At 37.8% G+C, this 17059-nt stretch overlaps 1 protein-coding gene across 4 annotated transcripts in view; it reads left to right on the top strand.

Annotated features, from left to right (window-relative positions):
• Positions 1-17059, top strand: part of PPFIBP1 (PPFIA binding protein 1) — a 58995-nt gene that overhangs the window by 13516 nt on the left and 28420 nt on the right. The window contains exons 4-10 of one of the 4 annotated variants that reach the window (XM_044915441.1): positions 1249-1362; positions 2263-2394; positions 6856-6948; positions 8648-8762; positions 10638-10670; positions 12011-12072; positions 15496-15580. In XM_044915441.1, the coding sequence (XP_044771376.1) occupies positions 1249-1362; positions 2263-2394; positions 6856-6948; positions 8648-8762; positions 10638-10670; positions 12011-12072; positions 15496-15580 (634 nt within the window). Of the gene's footprint in view, positions 1-1248; positions 1363-2262; positions 2395-6855; positions 6949-7265; positions 7359-8647; positions 8763-10637; positions 10671-12010; positions 12073-15495; positions 15581-17059 lie in introns of all 4 variants that reach the window. The other 3 variants (XM_044915442.1, XM_021690403.2, XM_021690399.2) reach the window with 3 other exon arrangements.

Raw genomic sequence — 17059 nt, 5'->3', positions numbered from 1 at the left:
ATGGCATATTCAGATGCTTCTAGGAGCCACTAATAGAAATAAGTGTGTAGGCCATCTGTACACAATAGGGAGTGGTGGGGACTGGCAGCACAAGGGTGTGCTTACCCTGTCTAGAGTGAGCAGCCCGGACTCTCTGATGACAGACACAGTGTCATCTAAGCTGATTTTCTGATCTGATCTGTCATCTTATTTGATCTGATTTTTTTTTAATATACAGCACAAATTGTAATTTTATACTATAGATATTCATAAACCTGAATATTTCTGAATCTGAATATATTTAATTTTTCAACTTTAAAAATGATACCATGAGCCAAACAGAACATGAGTGAGTAATGGAGTCTGGTTTAATGGCTAAATTTGAGTTTTCCTCTTCATAATGTTTTAAATGCATGACAAATATTTTTATTTTGGTATTTTGAGCTAACTAAATTGCAGTAGATTTACTAAACTGGTGATCATTGGGGAAAAACTCACGTTTTCTTTTTTTTTTTTTTAAGACTTTATTTATTTATTTGACAGAGAGAGAGCGAGAGAGGGAACACAAGCAGGGGGAGAGGGAGAGGGAGAAGCAGGCTCTCCGCGGAGCGGGGAGCCCGATGCGGGGCTCGATCCCAGGACCCTGGGATCATGACCTGAGCCGAAGGCAGACGCTTAGCTGACTGAGCCACCCAGGCACCCCGACTCTCATTTTCAATAAGCACCAAGGATAAAAGACTAATCCAGTGTCTCCTTGTGGATCTTTGAGTTACATCTTAGATTTGAACACACTTGTGGATAATGTAATCAGGAAAGATCTCATGGAATTTGAATTCCCTGGGTCCTTTTCTTTATTCTTCGTGAAGTATCAGACTTGAATAGTCCTTGACAGCTTCTCTTTCAAACAGAACTCCATTTCCTCTCTTAATCTCTAATACTACTTCCCACTCCCATCCCATTCCCCCCAAAAAGGATGATCTGTGCACATGCTCTCTTGCATATAATGGTTGAAATGATGTTAACCTATAAATACAAGGTATTGCATATCCCCAGTCAGCCCTAATCACCTTAAAAATTGGAGGCCTCAGATCCATAAGCATCACTTAAATAGGATTGTGAAGGACTGCTGTCTTACCCACAGCATTTCTTTTCTTTACAACCAAATGGGGAATGACATCATTCCAGTTTTTGTTCTATTTAGAGAAATAAATGTTTGTAGTGGGACCCAAATTCTTCCTAATCTATTGCAGTATTTTGCTCTTAATACAGGTAAGTGTGTTAACAGACCAGGTAGAGGCTCAAGGAGAGAAGATTCGAGATTTGGAGTTTTGTCTTGAAGAGCACAGGGAAAAGCTGAATGCTACAGAAGAAATGCTGCAGCAGGTATGTTCAGAAGCCTGCACTGAGGTGGAATTTTCTTGCTGACCTGTTTGAAGTGCTGCATTTGTATGTTGTGTTCACTCTGATGCAGGAATAAAGTTCATGATTCACCTAGACTGGCATATTTTAAGCAAAAACCTAGAGTAGCAGGGTCTCAAAACACATGCACACAACAGAAAGTAATTAGAATCTGGAATAAAATATTGATAGTACTGTAGGTAATTTTAATGTTCTTCTTTAAACTTTGATATGGTTTCCTAACCCCCAAACACGAGCATATATTTTATGATTAAGAAAAAAGATAAGTACCATATATGACTTCTACTGGGAAAAAAAAAAAAAAACAAAAAAACCAAACTTGTAATGTACACACACACACACACATACACACACACACACGGTGCTTGTGGACGAGAGGACCTATAATATAGTGGATAGGGTACGCACTGGAGGGAGGCTGTTTCAGTTTGAGTCCTCACTCTGCCATTTCCTTGCTGTATGACTTTTGGCAAGTTCTTAACCTCTCTGTTCCTCACCTTCCTCATTTGTTGAACAAGGATAATTCGTGAGTTATCTTTAGGAGTTTCTACTTTATAAGGTTGTTTTGAGGATCGAGCCACTTAAAACATGTCATCATCAGTGTTCTCTTCAGGCTTAGCAGCATTTCAGGTTTATATATGTGTGTGTATCTATATAATGTACGTCTCCCCAGTAAGCAAGCGTACATTTAGTTCTCAATGAAGGTTAACTGAAGCAAATAATTTTTTCAAATTTTATCTGTTTAGTGATTAATCTTTACCACATTCCTGACTTGATAGTTACTGCTTTGCAGTTGTGAGACACATCCGTATGTTTCTGTTTATAATAAAACAACTTTTGAATGTATCTCTTAAATTGTAATAGGAGCTTCTGAGTAGGACATCCTTAGAAACTCAGAAGTTGGATCTGATGGCTGAAATATCTAACTTGAAGCTAAAACTGACAGCTGTAGAGAAGGACAGATTGGATTATGAAGATAGGTTCAGAGACACCGAGGTAAGTGACAACCCCCCCCCCTTTATATACATATGCGTGTGTGTGTGTATATGTCATACACATATTTCCAGAGCAAGTTGAAATTCCTTGTAGGCGTGAGGGAGAGGCAGCTAATTACTACATGCTCTCGTTCATCCGTGCTTCTTTTTAAGAATAATCTTTCATTACATTGACTTTTTTTTACATTGACTATCACTAAATGCTCATGGAAATATTTATTGTGAGACTGTTGATGTGAAATTTTTTTTTTTTTAAAGATTTTATTTATTTATTTGACAGAGGCGCAGCAAGAGAGGGAACACAAGCAGGGGGAGTGGGAAAGGGAGAAGCAGGCTTCCCGCTGAGCAGGGAGCCCGACACGGGGCCTGATCCCAGGACCCTGGGATCATGACCTGAGCTGAAGGCAGACGCTTAATGACTGAGCCACCCAGGCGCCCCTGTTGATGTGAAATATTAATCCTTTCATTAGTCTTTAGAATTAACTTTCGAATTTATGACATTTGCAGCTTCTCTCTTTTCATCTGTCTGTCCTTCTGTCCATCTATAGTGGTTTTCTTCATTATGAAAATAATGGGTTTAAGTGTATCATTTTACTAATAGCTCTCTTTAAGTTATACTGATTATTTGCTATATAATAGGTAGGTTTTAAAATACATACAGAGAACATGCTTTCATTATGTAATCATAAAAATCAGATTTTTAGAGTTTATTTCATTTGGCCTTCTACTTTTGGTCTATTCCACACATAAATCATTCCAAATAAATAAAGCTCACTATACTTTTGTGAAAAGTACCCATTTCTGTGGGTACTTTTGTACTTTGTACTTTGTACTGTTTTATTGTTAATCCGGGTCTTTTATTTGCTTATTATTTGTTGTTGGGGAAACAGAGCCTATCCATTTGAAATGTTTATTTGGAAAGAAATATGAAGAGCTGCAGGACTTTGTTATCTCCTAGGGGCGTCTCTTCTTTTTTCTCTCTTTTGTTTCCTCGGTTGGCATATGGAGAGTTCTCATACTGTATTAGAAAGTGGGTACAAGGAAGGGGAGAGGAGAAGAAATCATTTAAGTATTTTTCCCCTCTATTTTCATTTCAAGCCAACTCTGTTGGCCTTTTCCATTGTATACATAAAGTTTAGGGGGAGTCTTAACCTGCAGAACTGGTTAATTTGGATCCAAGATGTTAACCAAACAATGGGACTAAATCGAAGTGGATGCGTTATGATTTTTTTGTAAGACTCCAGAGCAATATTTACACCTCTTGAGTTTGTCTGTGTTTTTAAAAAAGATGTTATTTATTTATTTGAGAGAGAGAGAAAAAGAGTGCACTCGCGTGAGTGGGAGGATGGGCAAAGGGAGAAGGAAAGAGAGAATCTCAAGAGACTCTGCGCTGAGCATGGACCCTGTCATGGGACTCTATCCCATGACCCTGAGCCGAAGAGCAAGTCAGAGGCTTAACTGACTGAGCCACCCAGGCACCTCTGTCTGCATTTTTTTTTTATAAAACTTTTTTTTCTGGTGCTTCCTTGCTTCACTCATGCATTTTCAATCATAAGCAAAGTGATCCTGTCATCAAACTTTCAATAAACTCAATCCTTGGTCATTTTCTAATAAATATTCAATACTATTGGTAAAAAATAATATGCATACCGAGAGATTATAAACTATAATCTGATCAACTTTGTTACATATAACAATAAATAAAATAGTCCTCAAAATTAAAACTGAATTGAATATGCTCATTTTCCTATTCTTGTTCCCTTAATAAAAATAAAATGTTTGGGGGGCGCCTGCCTTGCTCAGTCAGTAGAGCATGCAACTCTTGATCTCAGGGTCATGAGTTCAAGCCCCTTGTTGGGTCTGGAGCCTCCTTTTAAAAAAAAGTTTCCCTGGCTGTTTCATGAATCCAAAATTCTTTGTCTTAGAACTTTAGATTACTTGGAGATTAATTTCTAAGAAAATATTGGAATGGAGAAGAAATATGGGCACTTCCTAAAGATTAGGGGTAAAAACCTTGAAATCCTGGAATTTTGAAGACTTGCCTGTCCCAGGAATGGCTGATAGAAGATGCTTAGCATTATTCAACAGTGCCCCCTTCTGGTAAGAGTACAGATGCCAGAAATTGAGTTTTCTGTAGAGCCTGAGTTTCTCTGAGAAGGAAAAGGGAACAGTAACAGGGATTTTCTTTTTAAAAAGAACTGAAATTCTGATAAGAAATTAGTTAGAAATAATTTGAATTCCATTTTTTTAAAAGTTTTGTATCAAGGAGCTATTTTCACATTTTCCAGCTTGAGTTATTAGGGGAAAACAGGACTTTTTTCAGGTTGGAGATTTACATTCATAGTTACAGTGTTGCCACAAGGGATATTTGGGTAGGGCTTTTTTTTCTTTAAGAGAAAAATTATTTCAATTTATAATTCTGTTTTCTTCAATTACTTCTTTTTTGCAAATTGTAACTATTTCTTTTTTTTTTAATACTATTTTTATTTTATTTATTTATTTGACAGAGAGAAAGACAGCGAGAGAGGGAACACATGCAGGGGGAGTGAGAGAGGGAGAAACAGGCTCCTCACTGAGCAGGGAGCCCGATGTGGGGCTCGATCCCAGGACCCTGAGATCATGACCTAAGCCAAAGGCAGTCACTTAACTGACTGAGCCACCCAGGCGCCCCTGCAAATTGTAACTATTTCTAAGAGAAGTGGTAAAATAAAACAATACCAAATAGGAATTCAAAGCTGCTAGCCATGAGAAAGTGGAAAGATATATATTAAAAAGACCAGGCAGATGAAGGAAGATCACTAAGAATTCATAGTATGCAAGGATGATTAATAAATGGAAGGTAAATAAACAGGAGAAACTGACTTTTTCCTTAGACTTGAATTCTGAACACGTCTAGAATGTTATTAAATGATGTCAAACAGTTCCTGACCTCAAAGGAAAATAGATATTCCTTTACTGAGACGCTGTGTTAATAACAATTATAATAGGGGTGCCTGGATGGCCCAGTCGGTTAAGCCTCTGACTCGATTTTGGCTCAGGTCAGGAGCTCATGGAGCTTCGCCTAAGGCTCCATGCTCAGCGGGGAGTCTGCTTGAAAATTCTCTCCTTCTGCCTCTCGCCACGTCCGTGCACATGTGTGTGCTCTTTAGAAAAAAAAGGAAATAATTATAATAACTAATGAGTAATTATGATACACTACTGTTAAGTAATTATATAATTAGGAAAGGCATCCCTTTCCCTATGTGTGAATCATTACGCATAGAAGTTTAGTAAGAAAGGTTTATTTCTTCTAGTGTTGTTTGTTTCTTTTTTGTGGCATTTTTGTATAATTCTGTCATCTGTTAAGTTGTGGCTCAGGAATAGAGGACTTGTAAAAATGAGGAATAAAAACACATTAACCTTTGGTGGGCTCTTGATGGCTTGTAGTAAAAAATAAATCCTCTCCACAGTATTTGAAGTTGGTATTGTGTGGCATTCTGATTCCCTTTTCCTACTGTCTGGGCTCTGGACAAAAATATGTTACTATTTCTCAAAACACTTAGACAAGTTTTACAAGCAAATTATTATTTTTTTTAAAGTGGAAGTAGGAAAAGCATCTGGCTGTATTTGTATTATGAAAACCTTAAGATTATTTTCTTTTTCCTATTCCAAATATAACATTATATTATGACAGTGTATTTGTAAATTACAGGGCCGTCATCCACCCTCAAGTTGAAAATCCTTGGTTTAAAAGATTCACATTTCAAAAAAACAAAAAAAGATTTAAATTCCATTCCATTCTCCCAGACTGGGTTGATGAACAATCTATATTTTTGTTAGACAAAGGAAGAAATCATAAAAATGTTTTTTATAAATAATCCACATATCACTGAAAAGGCCCTAAAAGTAGATGGCTTTACTAAAGAAAATTTCTCTAGTTAATTTTAAAAGATGGAATCTATATGGTGATTTTTAGTCCAGGAATAGCTGATGATTGATGGTACATGATTAGCTACCTTTCTTAATCAAAATTGAAAGTCACCTTTTAACTCTTAATCATAGGAAACAAACTGAGGATTGCTGGAGGGGTGGTGAGTGGGGGGATGGGGTAATAGGGTGATGGGCATTAAGGAGGGCATATGATGTAATGAGCACTGGGTGTTACATAAGACTGATGAATCACTGACCTCTACCTCTGAAACTAATAATACATTATATGTTAATTAATTTAATTTAAATTTTTAAAAATTACCTTTTATTTCCATAATCCCATCATTGTAGGCCAGAGGCCTTGAGAATTTAGTGTTTTAACTAGAAAGATGCTTTGGGTCTCAGGGAGATACACGTTTATTTCCATTTGTCTGATCCAATTCGTACAACTTGAACTTAGACGCTGTTGACTTCATATCTCCAAGCTGCTATTTTGGCATAGATAGGTGTGTTGCCACTTTCCTAATGTATTTCATTGTTTCTTCCTTGACAGGGGCTAATGCAAGAGATCAATGATTTGAGGTTAAGAGTCAGTGAAATGGACAATGAAAGACTTCAGTATGAAAAAAAGCTGAAATCAACTAAAGTAAGTTTTCTCAAAGGCAAAAATTTGTAAACACATGACTCACTTACCTATGATCGATAATATAAGTTTTCAACTCAATAGATGATAAAGAAGGTATTTTACAAGTGAATGAAATTTTCCCCCAAGCTGGAGACCTTCTTGAATTTGGACACCACTATTCTGAATAAAAATCGGGGCTTTAACTAGTCTAGTAAAATATAACCTGTTATTTCTCTTAGTTAACCTAACCTCCTTTATAAACCGATACTATTTTCTTGGATATTTAGGCTTGTCTTTTTCTATCTGTGGTTTCTTTCACACCTCTGTCTCTCTACCAGTCTTTAATGGCCAAACTTTCTAGCATGAAAATCAAGGTGGGTCAGATGCAGTATGAAAAGCAGCGGATGGAGCAAAAATGGGAGTCACTGAAGGTGTAGTAGACTTTGGGTACTGGGGTCCTGGGCCTGTTTGCTTTCTGGCTTGTGCTGTTTTGCTGTGATAGTGTTTTTAGTAGCATGTGCATTCATCGTGTGTGTGTCATCTATTTTTTAAAAATACATTTAAAGCTGATGAAAGGGACAGTGAGATCCCTAATGTTTTCAGAAACATATGAAATAATTAATGAAAAATAATGAAAGTATTCATTAATAAATTAGATCTCACCCTCTTAGCGTATCTGAGACCCAAGCATATGGTAAAATAGTTGCAAAAATGCCACCTGTGGGGGGAAAAAAACTATATCGTGGCAGTGAGTTGAAATTACTGCTTAAAAGAAGCTTCTTGCCAGTGCTACTGAAAAAAAAATTCCTTGTACTTGGGATCCACGCCTATCATAAGTAAAAAGTATAGGGCCAGCTTTCTTGTTTCATTGGAGATCTTCTCATAGTACTAACATAATACATACATTTAGAGACTGAAAATAAAATGTTTATCAAATATAAAAGTACATTTATTAGCACTGCATAGCTTTATTTTCTGTGTAAATACAGCCAGCAAAATCTCAGTGCTAAAGCTAATTCTTCACCAAAATTAAACTGAAAATTAAAACATTAGTAAATAGAACCCTGGACTGGAATCTTTAATAGCTAGGTAGTAAAAAAGAAGGGGGGGGGGGTTTCAAATCTGTTTGTTAAATCTTTTTTTCCATTCTTGTAGGAGCCTCTGTTCTTTTATTTTGGTGATAAGGATGAATTACTTAGTCCCATGATTTGCCTAACATTGTTCATCACCTGCTACCTTACCCATTAATTAAGCTCTGCCTTGTCCAGGGAACATGAGTGCCATCTCGAAATACTAAATAAATCTCAGTCAAGTCTTAATACATATTTTCCAATTTGCGTTTTATTTTGCTTTTAGGACACTAAGTGTCTAATTTGATTATCATCCTTGATTAACTTGGGGAGATTTTTTTTTTTTATTTAACATAAGATTTAAACCTTAGGGCTACCCTGGTCCTAATTATACTTGAAAAGATTTTGTTTTAATTCGGTCACAAAGAAACTTGAAACACTATGCCAGAATTATTATACATTGACCTTCATTAATTGTCTTGCTTCCTGCTTCCCATTGCCACTGTCTGGTTTCTGAAGTCTGCATCTAGATTCCTATCGTTTTTTGTTTCATTCCCAAAAACTAATTATTGATTTAAGAGTTAACATGCTCCCTGAATAGCCTCTTTTAGTCATAATCTACTGTTTTGAAATGAATTTATCATTTGTAGGACGAACTGGCATCTTTAAAAGAACAACTGGAGGAGAAGGAATCTGAAGTAAAAAGGCTACAAGAAAAATTGGTGTGCAAGATGAAAGGAGAAGGGGTGGAAATTCTTGACCGAGGTGGGTACATACATTTGACATTGTTCTCTTACTTTGTTAGAATCCTCCCTATGCAGCCCTCTCTCCCTTACTCCTTTACATCTTTTACATCTGCAAAAGAGCCCAGTGTTAGCAATGTGTCATTTCAGAGAAGGGGGAAGGCTAGCAGACATCAGCTAAGCCCAGGACAGCAGGGACTCCTCGGAGACTCTTTCCTGTGCCTGGGTATCTATTAGCTTCCTCTTCAGCAGCTGGAGAAGGGCAACTCTGTACTTTATCGGGTGTTTATTTTAGATTACTAAGTTGTAAATTCTCCCAAGAGAGTTCTTGTTCAGATCGTGGTACAAGGGAGTGACAGAGAGCATTAAAAGGAACGATTATTATGTCCCAGGATTATTTCCCTCTGAACTGAACTTGAAACAGCACGAAGTAAGAGATTTAGAAACCTTTCCTCTTGAGAGAAGAGAGGAAAAGACTTTGCATCTTTGGAAAATCAATGAAAATTTCTTATAATGGATTGAGCCCTCGACCTGCTAGAAAGCAAAAATAGGCTAATTCTGTTTTTTGAAAACGTGTGTGAATTTATCAAAAATTTTTCTCGTAATTGAGGAGGTTTGTTTTGAATATTGTATGGACTGTAATTTTTAATGTACGTTATACTTGATAGAAAATAACTTGAATGGAATGTGTTTTTTATGTTATATTTGGAAATATAAATGCACGTAACACCTGACAACGCTAGGTTCGGTTTAACCTTTCCTTGCTATTATAAATCACTGTGGTATGCAAGCTACCAAAGCAGCTTCTGACTCTTTTGAAACAAAAAATTCCATTTAGTGTAGCTTTAGTACACTTTTATATATCATGTGAACATTGGTAACCTCACAGTCTGAACAGTGAAGGGGTTGAATTAGGTTACCTGTGATGTCTTTCTTGGCTCTAGAAAACCCTGGCTTTATATCCCTGTAGTTACAATTCCCTATGGATCAGAAAGCTCAACTCATCAACCATTGAAGGAAATGGATTTTTTTTTTCCTTTGTGTATTTTGGCATATATAGAATTGTTGTTGTGTGTTTTTTTGTTTTTTAAGTAAGCTCTACATTCAACGTGGGGCTTGAACTCACCACCCCGAGATCAAAAATCACATACTGTACCAACTGAGCCAGTCAGGCACCCTTAGAATTGTGTGTTTTTAAAGGACATCCACAGTTAGGTCGTGTTTTGGGGTTTTAAGAATAAAATGGAATTATCGGACTTGTGGGCCAGAGGATGTGGTAGATTAGTGGTGCCCAAAGATGGACACTGGTCTGTGAACTGCTTGTCACCAACGCACAGCCAGATAAATACAAGGGTCGAGAGCAATGTTTAGAGAGTTCATGGCAATCTGATGTTGGCAAAACATCTAACTGTGTGATTAGTGGACTCATTAAACGGGGGATACCCTGTGTCAGCGTCGTTGAATTTGAGTGGTGAGTTTCATGTGTCCTAAGCAGTGTGCTGGGCACGTTCAGGAGGGCCATGTGTTGACCTGTAACAGAAATGTAACAACAACCAAATCATCACTAACGGTATTTTCACCACGTAGAGCATGAGGAGTGCTTGTACTCCATAGACCTAATTTTAATATACAAGAAAATCAAGGTTCACAAAGATGAAGTGGCAGAGGTAGGAGCTCAAATTTAGGTCTTTGGATGAATGATATTCTCTTTCTAACCTTACACAGAGCATAGTGTATTGTAGTACTATTCCTAAAGTCACAAAATAGTGTTTAATACTCAGTTTTTATAGGGTTAGAGTTTCTTTATTTTAGGTTAAAGACTAAGTAATATTGCTTTTAAAATATTTATTGTTGTAAGTATATACTAACTTCCCATTCAATGGGTTTTCCTGCACAGATGAAAATTTTAAAAAGAAGCTCAAAGACAAAAGTAAGGTTTTTGGTGTATTTCCATCAGCCTTTACATTCACCAAAAGTACTACTTGGACTGTTCTTTGCATGTGTTTTAAAACATTTCTCTCACCAAAGATGTGAAGTTGCTTCATCGATAAGCTCTCCATTTCTTCAGAGTGTACAAAATAGAGTGTACAAAACAATAAAAACAAAGAGTAGAAGGTCATTTTGCTAATTTTCTGATTCAGCCCTTTGGCTCCACAGGATACAACAGAGCACTCAGAGTAGTGGAAGTGAGAAGCATTTTCTTTGTAGTTCAGGAGACAGAGGGTCAGAAGAGAAAGTTACTTTTCAGTGTCTTGTAGCCCCCTTTTTCACTGATATCTACATTAGGAATTAGACACACCCTCTCAGTGTTACAAAAGAGATTGTACCCAGGCTGATTAACAGAACCCAGATTATATAATATCATAAAGATAAGTCCTTAATTAATAGGTTCTTCCCTCCAGATATTGAATTCTTAAGTCAAGAGAATTTGGCACCAAAAAAAAAAAAAAGGCAGTTTCTACAGAATATACCTTAATTGAAAATGTTATATCAGTGGTGAACAATGCACCACTATTTTAAAAATTATCTTAAGTAGTAGTTTTTTGTTTTTTGTTTTTTTTTCCCTCAGAAGCAGGTAACCTTAGCTTGTTTGAGTTTTTTAAATTTGTGATTTCATTTTAGGTTGGATGTTACATCTTAAAATATTGGTTCTTTTATTATTAAAGTAATGTGCTTTTGTATTTGACTGTCAAATTTTAAGCAAAAATCACATTTTACCTTACTTTGGCTTTTACATTTTAAAATAGTGTTGGAAATGATGTTTATAGATGAAGCAAAGTACTTATTATCCTTCTGTATGGAACCTACAACCAGCTTCTTAGCATGACTACTCCTATAAATGCCACATTCCATCAGGCTCTTGCCATTCATGTCTCCATCTTGGTTAAAACTGAGTATCATTTTCTCTGCTTATGTCATCATGTACACTCTTCATTGCTTTCCCCCACTGCTCTCTAGGTTTTTTTTTTTTTCTTTTTTTTTTTAAAAATCCGTGTTTTTGTGGTTATAGCACTGAAATTTCACTTTCAGTGTTCTCATGAAGATTTTGTTGTTGCTTCAAGAGAGGGTAATTAGCTCTCTCCCTTACTGTTTACTTTCTGGAGTGATGACCATTCAGGTGACATGGAAAGTGTTCATTTTTCAGATTTTCCCCAAAAGAGGATATGGATGGTAAACGTTTCCTTAAAACATTTCAGTCTGAAGACTCAGCCTCTTGTTATTGTCACGTTAACGAAACTGACTTCTGATGTGATGTTGTGATATTTTCAGATATTGAAGTGCAAAAAATGAAAAAGGCTGTGGAGTCTTTGATGGCAGCAAATGAAGAAAAGGTATCTAGATGAAATTAAAGTATTTATGTGGATGTGTACCACCATTTTGATCATTCCCTGCGTTTTCTGGAGATATGTCAGTTTGGAAGAACATACCCTACACCCTACTGAGGTGGAGGGACAAGCATTCTCCCTTTCTGCCCTCGTGTGCCCGCTCTCGGTGGTGGCAGTTGTCATTGTGACTGTGTGTAGAATGGGGACCAGCAGCATTGGCTCCACTGAGAACTGCCTCCCCCTCCTCCCCATGAACCTGGAAAAATGTACAAGCCCTCAGATCATTTCTTTATATTCAGGTGGGAAATGAGAGAAAGGATACCATCCATAGGGCATGCATTCTGGGCCAACGTGAACTCTGAAAGGGGTTGCCCTTGACGACCTCAGCTTCATGATGGGGTTGATGTTATTCCTATTATTTCCTTGACACTCCTGGATTCTTTCACATCAGGCATTGTCTCTGTTCTCCTGAGAGGTGAGCTAGGAGAACAGAGGCATGGGCACTGGGAAATCACATATGGCCCTAGGCTCTGTTTTAGCTACGTTGGCCAAACGCCAAGGTCTCCAGGTTCTTCACTCCAGTTGCTTCATTCTGCTTAGAGCAGGGAAACAGTGACCTCTAAAGCAAGGTGTTTCTTCACGGCCTACCTGATCAGCCATATATCCAGCTGGCATCAACAGTCATGTTCAGCTCCTGTCATCAGAACTACTCCTACCGGGCGCCTGGGTGGCTCAGTCGGTTAAGCGACTGCCTTCGGCTCAGGTCATGATCCTGGAGTCCCTGGATCGAGTCCCGCATCAGGCTCCCTGCTCAGCGGGGGGTCTGCTTCTCCCTCTGACCCTCCCCCCTCTCATGTGCTCTCTCTCATTCCCTCTCTCTGAAATAAATAAATAAAATCTTAAAAAAAAAAATTAAAAAAAAAAAAAAAAAAAAAGAACTACTCCTACCTCATGTTACTTAATGAATAGAACAAGAAGGCATTTTCCCAAGAAAAGAGTCATTTCAAGGAAGTAAAAAAAAAAAAGCAAATGCCAAAGAACTTTGTCTTGATCTTTTTCTCTCATCCTGTTTCTTTCTCAAATTCTTGTCTTCTCTGTTTTACTTGTCTATATATTTTTGCCTTTCTTTCTCTTTATTTGCTCTTTATTAGGAAATAAACTCATTGTCTCATCCGCCTACCCATATATAGGTTTCTTTTTGCTAGTCTTTCCCACTGTGGAATAAAAAAAGGAAAGTTATTAATGAGCAAGGGGCCCACGTAGCTTTTACTTTTTTTTTTTTTTAAGATTTTATTTATTTATTTGAGAGAGAGACCGAGAGCAGGGAGCCTGATGTGGGGCTCGATCCCAGGACTCTGGGATCATGACCTGAGCTGAAGGCAGACGCATAACTGACTGAGCCCCCTAGGTGCCCCCATAGCTTTTACTTTTTAAAAATAATCACTGAAATTCATTTAGTTTTAATTTCTCTCTCTCAAAAAGCATCAATAACAAACAAATCTCCCAATGTTGACCAAGGGCTTACTAGACGTTCAAACGGCTTTAGGAGCACCAAGGGTGACATAAGTTTTTAGTAGTTCCAGAAGGCTTCGAAGAGGCCATATTTGAGCAAAATCTGAGGAAAAGCAAGAGTTGTTCATCAGGAAAATGAAAGCTTCTAAGGAAAGTATCTACGAGCCAAACCATGTCTCAAAAACCTAGGCTCGGAACAGCCCAGTGCATGCTGGGAAAGTTCAGAATGAGATAAGGTGGAGGGCTCTATGAAGCTGATATTTACACAGGTTGACAAGATTTTTTTTTTAAATTTTGGATTTGAGGGCTCCTGGGTGGCTCAGTTGGTTAAGCATCTGCCTTCGGCTCAGGTCATGATCCTGGAGTCCCGGGATCGAGCCCCATATCGGGCTCCCTGCTCCGCAGGGAGCCTGCTTCTCCTCTCCCTCTCCCTCTGCCCCTTTCCCCTGCTCGTTCTCTCTCACTCTCACTCTCTCTCTGTCTCAAATAAATAAAATCTTTAAAAAAATTTTTTTTGGATTTGAGAATAAGTTTCTAGGTTGAGTAACAAGGTGAATGATAGTGCCCTCAAAGAGTTAAGGGAATCTAAGCAGAGGCTCAAGTAACAGGGGCAAATAATGAGCTTAATTTTAGAGACATTCACTTCGATGTGCTCATGGGACATTTAAAAGGAGATTTCTCATAGAAAGTTGAAAAGTGAATCTAAATTTTGGGATTAATGTATAATTATAGATTGGGTAGGGAATGAACCCCATCAATTTTAGGAGAAATACAGAATTGTAGATTTTCGGGGACTAAACTGTAGTTGATACATAAATTAGCTTTTGCTCCATGACAAATCACATTTATTATTTCTCATACTTCTGATGGTTGGCTAGGTGGTTCTTCTGGTCTGGGCTGGCTTTGCTGATCTCTACAGTTAGCTGGTGGGTGGGATGGGGCTGGATGGTCTAGGATGGTGTGACTCACATGTCTAGTGATTAACAGACTTGCGTAGGTTGGTCCCATCTGGGGTGTCTCTTCTCCAAATGATCTCTCATCTTCTAGTAGACTAGTCTGTGCTTCTTCACATAGTGCTTACAAGGTTTCCTAGAGCAGAGAGAGAGGGCAAGCCCTAATGTGCAAAGACCTTTCAAGCCTTTACTTGCACCACATTTGTTGATACCTCTTTGGCTAAAGCAAGTCACATGTCCAGGCCCAAAACCAGTGAGGGGAGAGCTAGGGAACCCATTTTTAGAATCCACCAGAGTGAGGGTAAAGGACAAAATCTTAAAGCACTAACATTTTATAGTCTGGGCTGGGTAGATAGTGGGGATAGTGGAAGTAGACTATCTATCTGGTCAAGGAATTAAGAAATCAAAATAGAAGAAAAGAAAGAGTGGAAAGAAAAACGAAAAGAAGGAAAGAGTGGGGTCAATCAAGTACCAGAGGTCAAATTAGAAAAAGGATGAAAAGTTCTCTTTATTTTTAATAAATAGAAAGTCTGTGATGACTAATTGACGAAGCTTTAGCTGAGTGTTTTGAGGAGAGAAAAACCAGATTGTGATTGATGACAGCTGATAAAGACAATAGGTATAAATCTTTCTTTCAAGACCTGCCCCATAAGTTGGAGAGGAGAATAATTAAAGTTGATTTTTTTCTTGGTTTTTTGTTTTGTTTTGTTTTGTATCTTATTACCTTGTTTTGTTTTTATTTTTTAAAGATGGCAGCTGAAGGATAGGATCTCTAAATTTAGAGGTACTTTTTCTCTATCTCTGATGTACGTAGGAAAACTATTCTAGATATTACCAGTTCTACTAAAGTTTAGAAGTATTCCTTGAATAATGTAAATAATTCATGTCTCCCTATTCTTTGTGTTGCAGTTACTTTTACTGTTTAAAGTCATAATTTAAAGGTGACAATTTATTTTATTAATAGGATCGGAAAATAGAAGATCTTCGACAGTGCCTGAATAGGTACAAGAAAATGCAAGATACGGTGGTACTGCCCCAAGGTAAAAAAGGTAGTGTAGCTCTGTAGGTTTTTCTACTTTACTGGATTTTAAGCGGCTGTGAACTTTAACATTTGGTTTCATTTTCCTGGATTATCCATTATTCCAAATTAGTTCATTCGTTCATTCATTCAACAATATCATTAGGCATCTGTTCTCTACACACTTTCTTGGTGTGTAGGCCGATGAGAATACTGTAGATTGGTTGGTCAGGGAGAACCTCTGTGTGGAGTTCATGAGATAGCATTCCAGACAGAAAGAACAGTGTGTTGAATCTCAGATCTGTACCTCTGAAACAAATAATGCAATATATGTTAAGAAAAAAAAAAAGAAGAAGAAGAAGGTAGCGGGAGGGGAAGAATGAAGCAGGGGAAATCGGAGGGGTAGACGAACCATGAGAGACGATGGACTCTGAAAAACAAACAGGGTTCTAGAGGGGAGGGGGGTGGGAGGATGGGTTAACCTGGTGGTGGGTATTGAGGAGGGCACATTCTGCATGGAGCACTGGGTGTTATGCACAAACAATGAATCATGGAACACTTCATCTAAAACTAACGATGTAATGTATGGGGATTAACATAAGAATAAAAAAATTTAAAAAAAAGAAGTTAGTGTTGGCCAGGTCAGGCAATGTGAGGCATTCAGCTCTGTCAGCCCAGAGGGATCCACTGAAGGGTTTTCACAAGTCCGCGGCATCTACATAACAAATGGACCATAATGGGAGAAGGGAGCAGTACTGGAAGGAAGAGAAGCCAATCAAGAGACTCGCAGGATTCCAAGTGGAATGATATGATGGTACTGATTGGAAATATATTTTGGTGTTTGAATTAACACAGTGGTGTGATGAATTAGATGAAAGTGAAGAAGAGGAATGAATCAAGAAAGATTGACTTTTTTTTTTTTTAAGATTTTATTTATTTATTTGACAGAGATAGAGCACAAGTAGGCAGAGAGGCAGGCAGAGGGAGAGGGAGAAGCAGACTCCCTGCTGAGCAGGGAGCCCGATGCGGGACTCGATCCCAGAACCCTGAGATCATGCCCTGAGCTGAAGGCAGCCGCTTAACCACCTGAGCCACCCAGGCGCCCAAGATTGACATTTTTGACTAAAGCAAACCAGGTGGATGATTATTCCATTTACCAAGATAGAGAAGCCTAGTGAGGGAGCATTGAAATGGTTAAGGGGGGATTGTGTTCAGCTTTGAATGTGTTAAGTTTAAAAAAAAAAAAAAAGGCAAAACCATAAGACATCTAAGTAAAAATAATCATGCTTTGATGGGGATTGAGGAGTGCACTTGTTGGGATGAGCACAGGGTGATGTTTGGAAGTGTTGAATTACTATAATGTATGCCTGAAACTAATATTACACTGTATTTTAATTAGAATTAAAAACTTAAAAAAATAGTCATGCCTTTTGATGTATTATTATTTTATCTATGCATGGTCCAGTTGGCCATCCTCAAATGTGGAAAATCCCTGGGGGTCATTTAAAAC

The sequence above is a fragment of the Neomonachus schauinslandi genome, chromosome 5 (genome assembly GCF_002201575.2).
Source record: "Neomonachus schauinslandi chromosome 5, ASM220157v2, whole genome shotgun sequence".
NCBI lineage: Eukaryota > Metazoa > Chordata > Mammalia > Carnivora > Phocidae > Neomonachus > Neomonachus schauinslandi.
The sequence above is the reverse complement of the archived record's forward strand: the minus strand, read 5'-3'. Positions and strand labels throughout refer to the sequence as shown.